Raw genomic sequence first — 18,874 nt, forward strand, 5'->3', positions numbered from 1 at the left:
TTTCCAAATCTTTTCATGTTTTTAATCAAGGTGCTCACGTGATTTGATGCACTTGGCGATGTAAGACCCGTTTTATCACAATACAGATCTTGATTGTCGATCGAGCGCCGCCATTTTGTTTGTAGCAAATGCAAGTGATACGAGAGGTAGAATCTGATTGGTCCATAGGAGAGGCAAAGAAGGGACATAACTGGTAAAAGCCACTGGTGGCGCTACGATCGGGTCCAGTAATTTCAACCTAGTTCGGCAAGGGTGGAAACTGGACTTTTAAAGTCAGTTAACGCTCTTGCCTCGGGAAGATGCACTTTACCCAGCATGTGTATGTATATGTGCTATCTTTCAGGCTGCTTGTCAGTGTGTTCTTGATCTGTCAGCCAGTGACCTTGAGAATTTTGTTCACTGATCAACTTCTATGTTTGTTGTGCAAGGCTATTTGAAGTGTTTGTACTTTAACACTCATCTTCCCGAGGCAAGGGAGTTAACTGACTTTGAAAGTCCAGTTTCGACCCTTGCTGGACTGGAATTTCGTAGCTCGATTGTAGCGCCACCAGTGGCTATTACGAGTTACCTCCCTTCTATGTCCCACCTGTTGACCAATAAGATTCCACCTCTCATATCACTTGCATTTGCATCAATCAAAATGATGTCAGGATGATCTGATCAAAAAGGTTCACATTCCTGTCTCAGGCACTGAGTGCATGTGGGTTGTATCACAACCCTGAGCCTGTTGATTAAATCCATAAAAAGATTTGGAAAATATCTGTTGACCCACAGTTGGCGGTACACATTTTTTGCAAATCCAGCAGTCAACTGAAATCTGCATTGCAGTCACCCCAAATCTGTATGGCAGTTGCCATGTTGTTTACAAACAGGATGTTAATGTTGTTATGTGATTTTGATTAGACTGTTAGACTCATTAGTCCAGCCAAAATATATTGCAGAAATTTCAGCCTAGTGCGGTAAGAGTTCAAACTGGTCATTTAACTCCCTTGCATCAGGGAGATGTTTAACACTAAGAATATAATTACTTGATGTAGGACACTTTGTATTGTAAACCTATAGAAAGTGTGTTCTATGTTGTGATTGGCTAATTTGGGTCACATGACCAATTGTCAAAGGGTGAAATATGATTTGCATTCCCTGAAGCAAGTGACCGAATCACTGTGTAGGAATACATAATTACTCAGCATCTTTTGCATATTAATTAACATGGTATTAACATACTAATTAAACAATAGGTTTACAATATGGATAAATACTATGTGTGTGTCTATTTCCGGGATTTTATCGAGTATATGCATCTTGGAAAATTTCATTCGAGCCCGGGTCTCGAGATGAATTTCCAAGATGCAAATACTCGATAAAATCGCGGAAATAGACACACACATAGTATTTATCTTCTAATTATGGATCTACTGTAACCTTGTTAACTGACAACAACATGTGTTCAGATATTAAATTAGTTGATCCTGATGATGTGGCTGGAAGATGGTGGTGAATGGATCTCACTGTATGTCAGTGACTGGGGGGTGCAATATGTCAGTCTATACCAAATACTCACTCTCATACCATCTATACACAAGGGTCATTAACATTAGGGAGTAAGAAGGGCAAGATGAAGGTCAAACACTGTCCACTCAGCCTGATCCTGGTGACTCGTTATGCTTTGGGAACAACTCCGTGTTGGTAGCCATTGACACAGGATGAAGTTGGGGGTGATCCAACTCTTGTGCCAATACAGTAAACTATGGCTACGAACTCAAAGGGACCACTAACTTTTGTATCTTAAGAGCATATACAGGCAAGTCTCATTAATCCGACACTCGTTAATCCGACAATCAGCTATATCCGACACTAATGATGGGAGCCGATTAAATCAGTGCTATATAGACCCCTTAATCCGACAGTCTCGCACTCCGACTCCGACACACCTAATTTGCAACGAATTACTGAAATCACTCATTAATCAGTCTCGTTAATCTGACACAGTGATCAGCATACTCAGTGGTTATCTGCCTGCAAGTACAGAGCGCCTGTTTCGATGCGAGACGAGTCGGCTGGTGGATGCATATTACAACAGCTGCAGAGATAAACTTGCTTAACAATAAACAATTAATGCTTTAAATAAAGAAAACAGGATTAATCACATGCTTAGATTACAACAATCTCATTAAAATCAGATACAAGTTCTCGCTATCGCAGAGGACATCCCATTACAGGTCACGTCAGAAGAACCTTTCACGAACTATGACCGACAAACGTTGGCACTACTTAATTTTGTTTATCTGACATACTCATTTATCAGACATAATCATATGCAACCAGCCATGTGGGATTAACAGGACTTGACTGTATTCAGCATATATACAGCAAATGGCCAGAACAAAAAAACAACAGTTTGTTATAAGTGTCAGTTCAGTATGAGCGTGTTCGCTATATAAATGGTTTACTGTATATTCCTCCAGATGCACTAAGGAACATCTTGCAAACAGCAAGGCTATAGTGTTTTCAGTCATACCATAATCTCCTCCATTGTGTTCAACTATACATTCCAACTCAATTTAAGGCCTGTTATATTTCAAGTTTTACAAAGAATTGCCCTAAGTTTCACACAGTCACCCATGAGATTCCTGTATTCCATTGAAAGTATGTTTATTTTCATACAACCCCTATTTGAAAGGGTGTATTTTTATTCAAATCATATTGTCATCTGCATTATCAAGTATCTGAATATCCTGAATTCTGATGTGCATAATTTATAATAATTCACAATCTGTACCTGTCTAAAAATCAATTATTCGTAGGCTCTGCATGTTGAAATAAATTCGGGCTAACTAATGCCTGTGTATTTTTTGTGTAAAGAGATTCCAGTTTAAATCCTGCCACAACAAATGTTGGATCGAACTGACAGGTAAACATTTTATTGTAAACAACTCATGGGGATATCTTGTTTATTTAGTTTGTTTACCAAGAGACCATGTCAGTATAAGGTCTCTGTTGTACCAAACTTAATGTGTCATTACTCATAATGTTTGTTGTTTAAGATAATTGGAGATAATTAATTTGATTTGTTTGGGTTAATTTGATTTAATAAGATTCGTTTGTTGTTTTAGATCACACTCAGTAATATTCCAGCTATGTGACGGCATTCTGTAAATAATTGAGTCTGGACCAGACAATTCAGTGATCAACATCATGAACAGCAATCTGCGTATTTGGGTGTGATTTCTGTATGAAGTATATTAGTATCCTTATCAGGAGTTGAGTAGTATACTGTCATTAGCTGCTGTGGAACTACGACTTGTGTGCATGTGTTTTGTGAAGGGCAAAAGAGGTTATAATTTGTTATGCATATGAAAATTAGTATATTAATCCACTGTCCATCAGTTTGAAAAAAGTGTGTTTGGTAAATAAAAACAATGACTTGCCGGGCATTAAAATTTTGGGGTAGTAGCATTAGTAAAAACGCTATAGCCATACTATTGTTATCATTGCACCAGTACTACCTTCCCGAGATGTAGATTTGGAGCATTATTAGACACAACAAACCCTGACATATCCTGTATTTCTAGGTTCATTTTGTTTGTTTGTTGCTTAACACTGCACTCAGCAATATTCCAGCTATATGACAACGGTCTGGAAATAATTGAGTCTGGACCAGACAATCCAGTGATTGACATCATGAGCATCGATCCAGGCAATTGGGATACGATGATATGCATTAACCAAGTCAGCAAGCCTGACCACCCGATTCCGTTAGATGCCTCTTACGAAAAGTATAGTCACCTTTTACGACAGGTATGGGTTGCTGAAGACCCCGGATCTTCTTGGGTGTCAAGGTTCAGTAGCATACCAGGGAGGTACTAGGGTGTTAAGGGAAGCAAGATATTATTGTCTGATATATGTTTATGAACAGGTTCTGAAAGGATAGCCACATGTCTTAGTACAGAGTCAGGTAACAATTGCAGTTCTTCCTCAGCTTGATATTACCGACCCGGTTCCACAAAGTGATCTTAGCACTACGTAAGCCTATGTTAAAGTATGGGAGTTGTGATCATCTTAGCGCTAAGATCAGGCCCATAGATGGAATCAGTGATCAAACAGGAAAATGTGTTGTATAGATTTAGCATCAGCTCTTGTCTGACAGAATGTGTTTTTGTTTGAGTTGATGTTTTGTCAGGTGAGGGTCACGATGCACGAGGTTACACTGATACTAAGAAGGGAATTGTGTTCTCTGGTTTCATTGGTTTTAGGGCTGAGATGAGTAAAGATTTAAAACCTGGGTAGCCACCCTGCTATTACCTGACCATACCCCCGTACCCGCTGCAGATCTCAAGAATTGGGTTCAAAATATCCGATTGGGAATAGTTTGACTGTAGCCCTGACAAAATGTATTAAGATGCATGTGTAAAACGATCTGGTCATGCATACACTGAACTTGACTGAAGTTTCATCTTTATTCAGACCTATTAAGGTCAGAAGGAATAGGTGCACAGTCAGAAAAAAATGTGAACATTAGTGACTTGTAGTGTAACCATAGAGTTCTAGATATTGTTTGTCATTAAACAATATATCACGTGACTAACCATGGGTTCGGGTAGTCCTGTGGGTATCCGGGTCCTTCTCAGTACCCACCTGACCCGGGGACCCACGAGTTGTCCGTCCCAGCCCTAATTTGTGTTCATTTTCCTGAATATGTTCATATACAATTTATATGCTATGTATATTTGCTAAGGTTAATAAGTGCAGCTAACTGATGGACGTGTGTACGCGTTGTGTCGTCCTGGTTTGATTTAAACATTATTACATCTGCTTCAGATTTTATTCCTATGTTTCGTTCTACGACATGATCTGGCTCCACAAAGTAAACATAGACAATGTGTGTGCTTCTTGTTTAACACCGCACTCATCAATATTCCAGCGATATGACGGCAGCCTGTAAATCATGGAGTCCAGACCAGACATTCCAGTGGTCGATATTGTGAGCAACGATCCACGCCATCGGTGTATGGTGACACGCTATCAACCATGTCACTGAGTCTTAATCTATTAAGTTGCCTCTTACGATCAGCGTAGGTCGCTGGGGACCAATTCCAACTAGGAGTCCCCATTGTAGGACCAGCGTAGGTTACTTGGAACCAATTCTAACTAGGAGTCCCCATGGTACGACCAACGTAGGTCGTTGGGGACCAATTCCAACTAGGAGTTCCCATTGTAGGACCAGCGTAGGTCACTGGGGACCAATTCTAACTAGGAGTCCCCATTGTAGGACCCGCGTAGGTTACTGGGAACCAATTCTAACTAGGTGTCCCCATAAACGACCAGCATAGGTTGTGGGGACCAATGCTAAACCTGGAATTACCAGGGGCTAAAAAGACAGAAGGGAATATACATATTCTCATTCCACCCTGCCAACCTAGTCTAACATTTTAGTTTGAATGTGTGTTAATGTAAACTGCAGTGTTGTGTTGGTGAACAAAACAGTAGCAGATGATTTGGTGGCTTCTTGTATGCTAGAAGGGTGTTTTTTGTATGCTGTGTTTAGGATCATGTGGTAGAAAGATTGGATTGCATGTTCATACAGAGTCATATTTTGCAAAGACCTGTTTTTACACTATAAATTAAATAAATTGTTTGAAAAGTTGAATATTTATTTGTTTTTCTTTTGCCATTTTCATTCTTTTACATAAACCAATATTACAGGAAGGATGTCAAGATGCAGTACTGTTGTCAATCACGATCTAAAGTATACATCTGCTTGGAAAACCTGTGGATATACAGCATTAAATTTAAGAAGGTGTAAGATGTTATGTCTCAAGCTTGAGATTCCTCTATCCTTGTATGTGGGTCAACAATGGCAGCCATGTGCCACCCACCCTCGCCATCCAGGTGGAGCTCCATCTGGTGGAACTCCCTGACACTAGGCCGGTGACTCACACTGACCACCGTCATTCCCAGTCTGCTACATGCTTCATACATAGTGTTCTCGTCACGGATACCCAGCTGACTGGTAGACTCGTCCAACACTGGAAACAAACAGACAGGCGGAATCACAACAGCTCATTTCTCTATTCGCGGCACCGGTGGCCCTGTCGTCTAAGGAGCATCAATTTGCTGTGCAGAGTTGTGTCCCATGGGGACACCAGAAACCTATGCTATGATTGTGGGTTCGAATTTCTAGTTTTGTCGGCACCATGCCTGTGCGTGGGTTTTAAGGAAGTGGTAAATGTCTGAGACCTGCATCACTTGGGGCTTTCTTCCCTCATTAAGCTGACAGGCATAGTGTTCAAAGCGTGTTAAACTCTCCTCACTCACTCACTCCTTACTCCACTAATTGACAATTAGTCAATGAGTGTTTCATTACAGTTTCCCATCCACCATATCATTCACTACCCCCTCACTCAATCACTCACCTATAGATCTTCAGCTACCCATGCTTGCTGTAAAAGGCGACCATGCTTGTCGTAAGAGGCGACTAACAGGATCGGGTGGTCAGGCTCGCTGACTTGGTTGATGCATGTCATCGATCCCAATTGCGTGAATCGATGCTCATGATATCAATCACTGGATTGTCTGGTTCAGACTCAATTGTTTACAGACCACCGTCATATAGCTGGAATATTGCTGAGTGCGGCATTACACAACAAACAAACAAACAAAACACTCACTCACCTGCAAACGCTGGTTGGTGATAGAACAATTTAGCAAATGCCAGTTTCTGCATTTCTCCCTGCGAAAGTTCATCATACCTGTCATAAAACAAATAGTTAGTCCTCATATTCGCCATTAGGCCATATACATTCATCAGATATAAACATTCTTGTTATAAACAACCTTATGAGCATAGGGAGGACTGAAGTGGCCTCACTACTAATAGCATGACGACAGTGTGCTCATAATAGCGACCATTTAGCGAGGGCACTAGCCAAGCGGGATCACATTACATATCTGTGCCTGTAGACCTCTGCGGCATGGAACCTTTTCCACAAATTGAAACAATTGGATTTGGCCGAAATATGTTCGAATTGTTGTCTTGTTTCGTTTTGTCGCTGTGTGTACATCTGACTGCACTTCGCAACGTTGTGACAGGACAGGCCCACTGTCAACAACGTCAGAACTTGGCCGTGACGTTTCATACACTAGGGTTAGAGTAGCTTCCCTTTGATAAAGAGCAGTTACTCTAGCGAACAGATCGATGGATTGCCGCGAAAGGCAAGTAAAAACAATTTGTGTTGCCAATTGTTTTGCCTGTATGGAGTTTCGCCGCTGTATGAGAAACAGGTTTCTGTTGGAACTATATTGGATGCTGTCACTGTCACATCACTTACCCTCTGACGTAATTTATATTAATGCGCAGCATTCCAGGGAAATTGCAATGTTTAGGTAATGATTGTGAGAGATGGGAAGAGCACAGAATTGAAGAATGACATTTTATGATAAAGAGGTTGTCACGCTTGTGTGTTTGGGGATGGTAAATATTCTGTATTAGGAATAAACATTGTATTTAGCGAGCCTTCGCTTTATAACTGAAGCCAAGCTATTGGCACACCACCTGCCTATCTTTCTCATTTACTTTTTGTTTGTTTGTTGCTTTACGCCCTAATCAGCAATATTCCAGCTATATGACAGCGGTCTATAAATAATCGAGTCTGGTAGTGGTTGATATCATGATCATCAAGCAAGTCAGGGAGACTGACCACCCGATCCCGTCAGCCGCCTTTTGCGACACTCCTGGGTTGCTGAAGACCTATTCTTCACTCGTAACAAGCAACACAATTAGATCGAGTTGTCATCCTCGGTTCGTGTCACGCACGCAGACGGCGTTGGACGTTGCTAATATCAACCACTGGTTTGACTGCAGTGTATAAAACAATACACACACATTTGCATCAACAGAAAACTCACCGGACTCCGTCTCCAAAAGAGGGCTGGATCTATACACAGTTTATCAGTCAGCGGCCACACCTGGGACCCTTCCTCAAAGCAATGTTAGCGCTAAAGTGGTCGTAAGTCCCATATTTTAACATAGGCTTACGATCATTGTAGCTAAGATCGTTTTGAGGAACGAGGCCCTGTCCGGTTCATCATGGTGCCCGTGAAGATCCGGGGTAGAATAGGTCTTCAGCTACCCATGCTTGCCGTAAAAGGCGACTATGCTTGTCGTAAAAGGCGACTAATGGGATCGGGTGGTCAGGTTCGCTGACTTGGTTGATGCTTGTCATCGATCCCAATTGCGTGGATCGATGCTCATGATGTCAGTCACTAGATTGTATGGACCAGACTCGATTATTTACAGACCGCCGTCATATAGCTGGAATATTGCTGAGTGCGGCGTTAACAAACCAAACTAAAACCAAACCGATTCATCATGGTGCAGAGACCGCCTCCGTGGTCTAGTGGTAGAGCGTCCTCCCGGAGAGCGGAAGGTCCGGGATTCGATCCCCGACCGCGTCATACCAAAAGACGTTAAAAGATGGTACTTGTTTTTACTCTGTCTGGCGCTCGGCATAAGGGGCTAAAACAAGGACTGGTCGGCTCGGAGTCAGTATACTGTGTCTGAGTGGGGTATTCATGTTAAACTGGGGTATGGTATCACTGTGAGCTAGCACTATAAATCGGCGTCAGTCCGGACTAGTACAAGCAGCCACACAAACACACGTACATGCACGTCGCTATATAAGTGCAATAATCTTGGACGCGACGTTCAATCACATTTCACCTCACCTCACCTCATGGTGCAGACACGTTTATGTTAATCATGTGTAACACAACACATTCAGAATCACGAGAATTAACACAATGTCTAACATTGTCCTCACCAGTTCCACTCTGGATCTGTGTCCAGACCCCCTGCCCTTGCCACTAGACCCGTCAGACCCACCAGGGACAAAACGTCATGCATCCTCTCCACGCCTGTAACCACACGTCGAAATAAACGGCGGAGTATTTTTTTTACACTTCGATCAATATTTTACAACGTTTATTTCAAGCCACAAGCAATACATTCGTTGTATACCAGCTCGGAATTCCAGTTTATTTTAGTGTGTCCAGAATACGTACATTTAAGACGACTATATATTAACACTAAGTTCTCTCTTCAACATTTGGGGGGCACGGGTGGACCAGGTGGCCCAGTCGTCTAAGGCGCCGCGATTCGCTGTGCAGAGTTGCGTCCCTTGGGCACGCCAGAAACCTATGATTGAATCCCGTCGAATCCCGGTTCGCCCCGATTATGTTTCTAGGTTTGTCAGCACCATACCCGTGCTAGTGGGTTTCACCGAAGTGGTAAACGTCTGAGACCTGCATCACTTCGGGCTTTCCTACCACATTAAGCTGCCACGCCACGATATAACTGGAATACTGTTCACTCACTCACTCACTCTTCAACATTTAACTCTATAGAGTCATTACAAATTTTGCAAAATATTTGTACTGTGCACATATGGAAAGAAATGTACCGTTAACTATAATTCCGCCTGTGATATAAATTTGGTACACAAAGACCTGAGGACTGAAATAAACTGATTCATGACTAGCTCTGACAGGTGAGCAAATCTGCCCTAGATATCAGCCAAGCAGTATATCTAATTAAATTAAAAATCTCTGGGAAAGTAATGAAACGTTGCATATTCACATAAGTGAACAACTATTTGAAAAAATGAGTCATTTTCTGGATCAACAGCCCATGATGTCTTAGAACATCCAATAACGTACCAACAAATCCCTCATCTTCAGTTGACGGGTGAAGTATCTGAAATAAGAAACTACTGTGACGTCATCTGTTGTTTTCCGAGATTTATGAGATTACCATAAAACCTCTATACAATGATGCATATTGTCTGGTTCGACAGTGCACGTTGCTTGACTGTTTCCTAACAAGCATAAATGACACGAAATCTGCTGAAAAGGTCGTTACAAAGATCTTTATGACTTAAAGAAACGATGTACCAGGCCTCAAAGTTGCGATTGAAACGGTGGCCAATGCGACCTAAATTCAACTTGTCTACTGTCTAAAATTCTGAGGTAGCCAAATGACTACCTTCAAAATTATCTTGTGGCGACTAAATTCTATTGCTACACATATACAGACACACACAAAAATGTACTGATTGTACTTGCAAATAATTCCTCCTAAAGTCAACAAGGAACCGAAATGCATAAATATTAATGTAATTAGTATTTTATTTTTGTTGATAGTTTATTGGATAAGCAAGGATATACCTATATAATCTACTAACATAAACTGCATCATTGCTCGAGTCACAAATAACAAAACTCAAGTACAGCATGTACAGTTTCCACTTATATACAATTCCAAGACTAGTGCTATGACTTGTACATATTATGATAGTTATTTGATTAAAGACAAAATTTCAAATACTTTTGGCTACCTACAATATTGGCTTAACTTCTTGATTTTACCACTGGCTCCCTGGAAAAAAAATACTTGTAGCCATATGGCTACTTGGTAAAAATGTAAACTTTGAGGCCTGCTGTACATCAAATATAGCAACTTGTCATACTTGTTATAAATTTTCCTATTCAATTTTCATTTAGGTATCCGAACACATATACCTTTGGGAATTTAAGTATTTTATTTCGAGTTCGACACCAATTCGACCGCTAAGGCCTTACGTATAGACAAACAACACAAGCAGTTGTACATGCTCGAAATTTGACAAACATTGTCAATCTATTTTGTAGTATTTGATAGTTTTTCTTTTGTTTCAAAACAGGGTAAAACACAATTCTGTTTGTGATTATGAACCCCTGAGAATAGAAAAGAGATTGGGTAATAAAAAGATGATTCGGTAAGAACAAATCGTCGTTTCTCGTTCACGAAATGATGTACAAGAACACAAAGATTCAAAACATTAAGTGTTTTAAAGCAAAGGTCGACTTATCGCTATTGTCGGTATTAACCTTCTGCTGAGGGTAATAAATCTTATATATATATGACGTGTTTTATCCTTCTCATAAAACCTAACAAATGATGTTCTTCTCAATTGTTTCCTTCGTTAAAAGTGTTATCGTTACGAACTATGGTCCACAGCTGTGCAAGGTACCACCTGTTCTCTGATTGAGCCGCTCGTGAAGTATGGTTTCTGTGGAAGGTAGAAGATGCCATGTCGACCATTCTTCAGATACCGGTCTACGCGACCTACACGAATAGGCAAGATCGACAGATATAACAAAGATGTATATGTTACGTTAGCAAATTTGTTCAGATTTAAGCGTAAACACATGTGTTTATCAAGAGGAGTAAGACTGAATGTCCTTCGGGTCTGTCTGCAGCCATTGAACAGGAGCTCTCCCCACATCGATGTGCCAAACATTGACCATTTTCAACAACCCCCTACCAGTAAACATTGATTGGATGGCCCATGACCAACAAGTCTTTCAACAACCCCTAAACCGTAAACATTGACTGGATAACCCATGACCAACAAGTCTTTCAACAACCCCTAAACCGTAAACATTGACTGGGTGACCCATGACCAACAAGTCTTTCAACAACCCCTAACCAGTAAACATTGATTGGATGACCCATGACCAACAAGTCTTTCAATAACCCCTAACCAGTAAACATTGATTGGATGGCCCATGACCAACAAGTCTTTCAACAACCCCTAAACCGTAAACATTGATTGGATGACCCATGACCAACAAGTCTTTCAACAACCCCTAACCAGTAAACATTGATTGGATGACCCATGACCAACAAGTCTTTCAACAACCCCTAACCAGTAAACATTGATTGGATGACCCATGACCAACAAGTCTTTCAACAACCCCTAACCAGTAAACATTGATTGGATGGCCCATGACCAACAAGTCTTTCAACAACCCCTAACCAGTAAACATTGACTGGATGACCCATGACCAACAAGTCTTTCAACAACCCCTAAACAGTAAACATTGACTGGATGACCCATGACCAACAAGTCTTTCAACGACCCCTAACCAGTAAACATTGACTGGATGACCCATGATCAACAAGTCTTTCAACAACCCCTAACCAGTAAACATTGATTGGATGGCCCATGACCAACAAGTCTTTCAACAGCCCCTAAACAGTAAACATTGACTGGATGGCCCATGACCAACAAGTCTTTCAATAACCCCTAACAAGTAAACATTGATTGGATGACCCATGACCAACAAGTCTTTCAACAACCCCTAACCAGTAAACATTGATTGGATGACCCATGACCAACAAGTCTTTCAACAACCCCTAACCAGTAAACATTGATTGGATGACCCATGACCAACAAGTCTTTCAACAACCCCTAACCAGTAAACATTGATTGGATGACCCATGACCAACAAGTCTTTCAACAACCCCTAACCAGTAAACATTGACTGGATGACCCATGACCAACAAGTCTTTCAATAACCCCTAACCAGTAAACATTGACTGGATGGCCCATGACCGACAAGTCTTTCAATAACCCCTAACCAGTAAACATTGATTGGATGACCCATGACCAACAAGTCTTTCAACAACCCCTAACCAGTAAACATTGACTGGATAACACAAGGTTGACAGGTCTTTCAATAACCCCATACTACAGTAAACATTGACTGGGTGACCCATGACCAACAAGTCTTTCAACAAGTCCTAACCAGTAAACATTGACCGGAATCCAAGGGTGACAAGGGTGACAAGGGTGACAAGGGTGTGGTTTTACGCCGCTTTTAGCAATATTTCAGCAATATCACGGCGGAGGATACCGGAAAATGGGCTTCACACATTTTACCCATGTGGTGAATCGAACCCGGGTTTTCGTCGTGACGAGAATACGCTTTAACCACTAGGCTACCCCACCGACCCTTTCTGTGGAAGTCAACGAGTACCAGTTATATCATATTGATCTCGGGGGCACGGGTGGCCCAGTCGTCTAAGGCGCCCCGATTCGCTGTGCACAGTTGCGTTCCTTGGGCACGCCAGAAACCTATGATTGTGGGTTCGAATCCCGGTTCGCCCCGATTATGTTTCTAGGTTTGTCAGCACCATACCCGTGCTCGTTGGTTTCACCGAAGTGGTAAACGTCTGAGACCTGCATCACTTCGGGCTTTCCTCCCACATTAAGCTGCCACGCCGTGATATAACTGATATACTGTAAAAAGCGGCGTTAAACCCAACTCACTCACTCATATTGATCTCAACTATGGCTAACGACATCACTTCAACCGACCACTGATATCGTTACAATGTGGGGGAAAGTGTTTACATTCATTATCACTCAGATCGTCTTGATTGAGTGCCACCATTTTGTCTGAAGCAAATGCAAGTGATATGAGAGGTAGAATCTGATTGGTCAATAGGAGGGACATAGAAGGGACATAACTCGTACTAGCCACTGCTGGCGCTATGACCGAGCTTGGAAATCCCAGGCTAGTTCGGCAATGATGGAAACTGGACTTTTACAGTCAGTTAACTCTCTTGCTTCGGGAATATGTGTGGAAACTGATATAATATTCACTAGGGGTTGGGGTTTAGTTACTTCACATACCTGTAGCATTTGTCCACACGCCATTGATGACTCGTAGGAGGGCACTCTTCCCACAGCCGCTCTTTCCTGTAACTAGGACGTTGACTCCACTCTCCAACTGGAAACTTATATCTGGAAGAAACCACTTTTGTTAATGACTCTTAAGGCAATAGTGGCAGAAGCGTTAAACATTAAACGGGACAAAATTTGTTGAACGTATGAGTATATGGGCCATTACACGACTAATATCGTCCCATCACACGCCACGCCACGCCACGCCACCCCACGCCACGCCACGCCACGCCACGCCACGCCACTCCATATTCTCCGTGTTCACACCACGCCCCCAAAGCAACAACACACTCGAGCTTCCGTGTTTACACCATGCCCAGCACCACCACAGTTTACGTGTTCACACCATGCCCAGCACCACCACACCAGAGTTTCCGTGTTCACACCATGCCCAGCAGAACCACACTCGAGTTTCCGTGTTCAAACCATGCCCAGCACAACCACAGTTTACGTGTTAACACTACGCCACGCCCAGCACACCACATCAGTTTACGTGTCCACACTACGCCCAGCACCACCACATCACAGTTTCCGTGTTCACACCACGCCCAACCCAGCACCACCAATCAGTTTCCGTGTTCACACCACACCCCATCAAGCACCACACCACAGTTTCCGTGTTCACACCACGCCCCACCAAGCACCACACCACAGTTTCCGTGTTCACACCACGACCCACCCAGCACCACCAATCAATTTCCGTTTTCACACCACGCCAAACAAGCACTACACCACAGTTTCCGTGTCAACACCACGCCCTACACACCACCATACCACAGTTTCCGTATTCACACCACGCCCCACCCAGCACCACCAATCAGTGTCCGTGTCAACACCACGCCCCACACACCACCATACCACAGTTTCCGTGTTCACACCACGCCCCACCCAGCACCACCAATCAGTTTCCGTTTTCATACCACGCCCCACCCAGCACCATACCACAGTTTCCGTTTTCACACCACGCCCCACCCAGCATCACCAATCAGTTTCTGTCTTCACACCACGCCCCACCCAGCACCACCAATCAGTTTCCGTTTTCACAACACGCCCCACCCAGCACCACCAATCAGTTTCCGTGTTCACACCACGCCACACCAAGCACCACACCACAGTTTCCGTGTTCACACCACGCCCCACCAAGCACCACACCACAGTTTCCGTGTTCACACCACGCCCTACACACCACCATACCACAGTTTCCGTATTCACACCACGCCCCACCCAGCACCACCAATCAGTTTCCGTGTCAACACCACACCCCACACACCACCATACCACAGTTTCCGTGTTCACACCACGCCCCACCCAGCACCACCAATCAGTTTCCGTTTTCATACCACGCCCCACCCAGCACCATACCACAGTTTCCGTTTTCACACCACGCCCCACCCAGCATCACCAATCAGTTTCCGTTTTCACACCACGCCCCACCCAGCACCATACCACAGTTTCCGTTTTCACACCACGCCCCACCCAGCACCACCAATCAGTTTCTGTCTTCACACCACGCCCCACCTACCACCACCAATCAGTTTCCGTGTCAACACCACGCCCCACAAACCACCATACCATAGTTTCCGTATTCACACCACGCCCCACCAAGCACCACACCACAGTTTCCGTGTCCACACCACGCCCCACGCCCCACCCACCACCATACCACAGTTTCCCTCTCCATGCCAGAACCACTCTTGCCACCACCAAACTCCAACAGTTCCCACATCACGCCCCAGCCTCTCATACCTGATGACATCACACTCATGCTTCCCTTGTGCTTTATGAACCGTGGCTTTCATACGTACATCAACACCACTGTGCATTTCTGGTTTTAAGACTATAGTATGAAGTGCTATCGGAACTTGGTCTTACTTTTACACAGCATGACATCGACGTCCGGGGGTGCATACGTCACATCGTGACACTGGAAAGCCTTTTGCCGCCTCTCTGTCTGCCTGCATTACACAATCATTTCATCTATTTCCTAGCTTTGATTACTGGGCCAGGTTTAGCTCCAACATCTAATAATATGTTTTCTGACATGACAAAAGTGCGTTGACCTTTCAAGGTTTTTGGCCATAGCTACCCCATTTAAGGTCGGAAGTATAACAAACTATATATTTCTAGGTTTCTTATGACTGGACAGGTAATTTGATATGCATATCGACACAATTTGAATTTTGACCCTGTGTGACCTTTGTTGACCCTTCCCCATAATGCTCGGGATTTTCAACCGGGCAGCCCAAGTCAAAATTGTTCAGTATACATCAGGAAACTCAAAAACACTTTCAAACCTTTGTTTCCATAAATTTGGTCACGGAACCTACAGGTTGGTCTTCTAGTAGTTAGGCAGTAGAAGTTTAACAATCACATTACCACCTCTGCTGGGTGAACAGAGGCCTCTTGCAAACAAAGTCACTTGCCCCAGGAGACACCACATGTACCATGTGCCCTAGAAGCACATCTAATCTCTTTGACCAACGTTGCCCAACTTCGCGACCGCCTCCGTGGTCTAGTGGTAGAGCGTCCGCCCGGAGAGCGGAAGGTCTGGGGTTCGATCCCCGACCGCGTCATACCAAATGACGTTAAAAGATGGCACTTGTTGTTACCCTGTCTGGCGCTCGGCATTAAAGGGGCTAAAACAAGGACTGGTCGGCTCGGAGTCAGTAACATCTGTCTGAGTGGGGTATTCATGTTAAACTGCGGCATGGTATCTCAGTGAGCTAGCACTATAAATCGGCATCGGTCCGGACTAGTACAAGCAGCCACACATACACATACACGTGCATGCACGTCGCTATATAAGTACAATAATCTTGGACGCGACGTTGAACCCATTGCACCTCAACTTAACTTCGCCTGGCTTGTGACCTGTGCGCCCTGACGTTTAGCATAAATGTATATACAAGTGAATAACTCTAACTTAATGTGAAACTGCCGTCAGAATTAACACGTGGTCCTTCTGGCATTACTACACTTTATAAAGCAATTAAAAGGTTCGGCGTAAACTCATACTCACTTACTTAGCGCAGTTGTCAAGGCAACAAGATAATAATAAATACTTAAAGTGAAAGTGAGATTTGAAGCTGTTTCAGCGGTAGTAGTATAGATCGCACGGTTTTAAAGCGAGAGAACACCTAACAACACATTGCGATAGAGTTGGTGTTTACAAAACAAGTTTACAGTTTCAGTAGCAATTGCTGAGAAAATTTGAATTGTAAGAACGGGGGAGATTTCAACTTCGTTTCTAAAATACTAGTAAATGTTTTCATATTCAAGTCACAAATAATGCCGCTTGTTGTCCATCTCAGCTCCTTTAAAGCCAAGAAGAAAATATTCAAAGGGACAAAATACGCTACTATCCAAATGTTATGGAACCGGAAGCGATCGGAGAATTAAAAATCATTTGACAAACTCGTGTACAAGTTCAGCTTGAGCGGAACATACTTACCGTATTTCAGATTAACACTTCGCTTCAAACGCTGGTTAAACATTTAGAAAAATAGTGACTGTAGATTAATATTTTACCTATTATGTACAAGGAAATGAGCCTAACATGACTATTTACTCATAAAATGGCAAACTACGGTGGCCCATAAGGGACATGGAGTCTGTTTTTCAATATTTTGATGTTTCACTTACTTTTATCGTAACCTTTTGCAAATTAACACAATTTGTCATACAAATATGCGGTAAATAATGTATAAAAACAACCGAAAACATGGAAAATGTACTTTCAAGTAGCTATTGAGTCGCTGAAATGTGAAGCGTAAATGTCAAAAACTAAAATGGAAATGTCAAAAAACAAAACGAAAATGTCAAACACAAAAGCATTTTTATCAATAATGTTGCTTATCTGCGGAATGGCTTATTTTAATTTTATAAGGATATTAATTAATCATCGCGATATTTCGTGATTCCATTTCAAGTGGCAGGGACTATAGAAATGTCGCTCACACAGATGAAGACTGATCTGATGTAGACGAACCGAGAGATTCTGGGATTCGACCCCAAGTCGGCCATTTGTGGCTAAGCAACGCGACCCTTCGTTTCGAATTATGACCTCCTGTGGCCAATTCCCACCGATTCTCGTCTGCCACAGACTTAGTTACATGAATCTTTTCAGGATCATACAAACCAAAGACTTTGCACATGCATTGGTTCGTGGTAATAACCGATTCAAAATCATCGCTCTCTAACACGAGTTTACACTGCTTTTGAGAAAGCCAAGATGCAAATTCAAATATGGCGACTATAGTTTTATAGCGACTCTTTCTTGTCACCAGTGCCATTTTGATAACTGTTCGGTCAACAACTATAACATGGGGTTAAGAATGTCAAGAAAGAAAACACGAAAACAAATTCTAAACATATAAGATGACCTTAGAACATATTAAAAAAAACTTCATGCATTAAGCATTCAGTACTTAATGGCATCAAAGGCTGACACGTGTCATGACATAACGGCCATAGAGATGACAGCCGTTTGGCGTACAATAGGCAAAGAGCTCACAAATCAAATGAATGACGTTTAAACAAGGCAATTGTATTGAGGTGTGCACTCACATTTGAGTTGACTCGGTACGGCAACCATTGTCCTTTGGGGTCATTGAGTGATCATATAGATGACAGATACGGGATTTGCTGTGAATTTGTCTCATGGCTTATAAACTGTAGGGCAAAAAGAACTATACTCTTGAAAATTGGATTGTTCCAAACAATTACAAACGTTATCACAACGTTTCGCCTAGGCTGAAAACAGTCGCCGAAACACTGCAAGTTAAAAAACCAAAACACAATATGATATCTGTGTCACCATCGATTAACAATTTATTGTTTGTTTCAGGTTTAAGCCACGTCAAACAGGGATGTATACTTTCTTTCGCCCGGCCGTTTATATTGATGCATTCTGCTCGTGGCACGAGATACTGTTTTGGCAAGTGACCATTCTTTTTGTATGATCACTGTTTCCATTTTCCGACTAATGTCAATTACCCTTGTCACTCACCGAGTGTAGTTCGTCATTTCAATACTCCCCGATCTGAAACACATGAGACATGCGCTTAATGAATATTCATTAGGAGTTTAAGGAGCGCTGAGTTTGGATACGTCCAACAGACTGTGTAATAATGTTTCACTTTTAGTCATTGGTCAGTCGCAGTGAGAACTACAAAGGTGTATGTTTTGATATTAGTAAGTAAGAAAATGAAACAAACAAACAAACAAACAAACAAACAAACAAACAAATTCATTCATTCATTCATTCATTCATTCATTCATTCATTCATGAACTAAATAAATTCAAT

General features: G+C 42.5%; 1 protein-coding gene across 1 annotated transcript in view; it reads right to left on the bottom strand.

The window, feature by feature from the left end:
* Positions 1 to 5,673: 5,673 nt before the first annotated feature.
* LOC139443904 (lysosomal cobalamin transporter ABCD4-like) overlaps positions 5,674 to 18,874 on the bottom strand; it is a 38,143-nt gene continuing 24,942 nt past the window's right edge. The window contains exons 11-18 of the mRNA XM_071224795.1: positions 18,577 to 18,609; positions 15,441 to 15,523; positions 13,518 to 13,628; positions 11,070 to 11,161; positions 9,715 to 9,751; positions 8,820 to 8,913; positions 6,673 to 6,749; positions 5,674 to 6,026 (exon numbers count right to left, since the gene is read on the bottom strand). Of these exons, the coding sequence (XP_071080896.1) occupies positions 5,815 to 6,026; positions 6,673 to 6,749; positions 8,820 to 8,913; positions 9,715 to 9,751; positions 11,070 to 11,161; positions 13,518 to 13,628; positions 15,441 to 15,523; positions 18,577 to 18,609 (739 nt within the window). The 3' untranslated portion in view covers positions 5,674 to 5,814. The remainder of the gene's footprint in view (positions 6,027 to 6,672; positions 6,750 to 8,819; positions 8,914 to 9,714; positions 9,752 to 11,069; positions 11,162 to 13,517; positions 13,629 to 15,440; positions 15,524 to 18,576; positions 18,610 to 18,874) is intronic.

Source organism: Haliotis cracherodii, unplaced genomic scaffold (assembly GCF_022045235.1).
Source record: "Haliotis cracherodii isolate W230 unplaced genomic scaffold, xgHalCrac1.p SCAF_5, whole genome shotgun sequence".
Lineage (NCBI taxonomy): Eukaryota > Metazoa > Mollusca > Gastropoda > Lepetellida > Haliotidae > Haliotis > Haliotis cracherodii.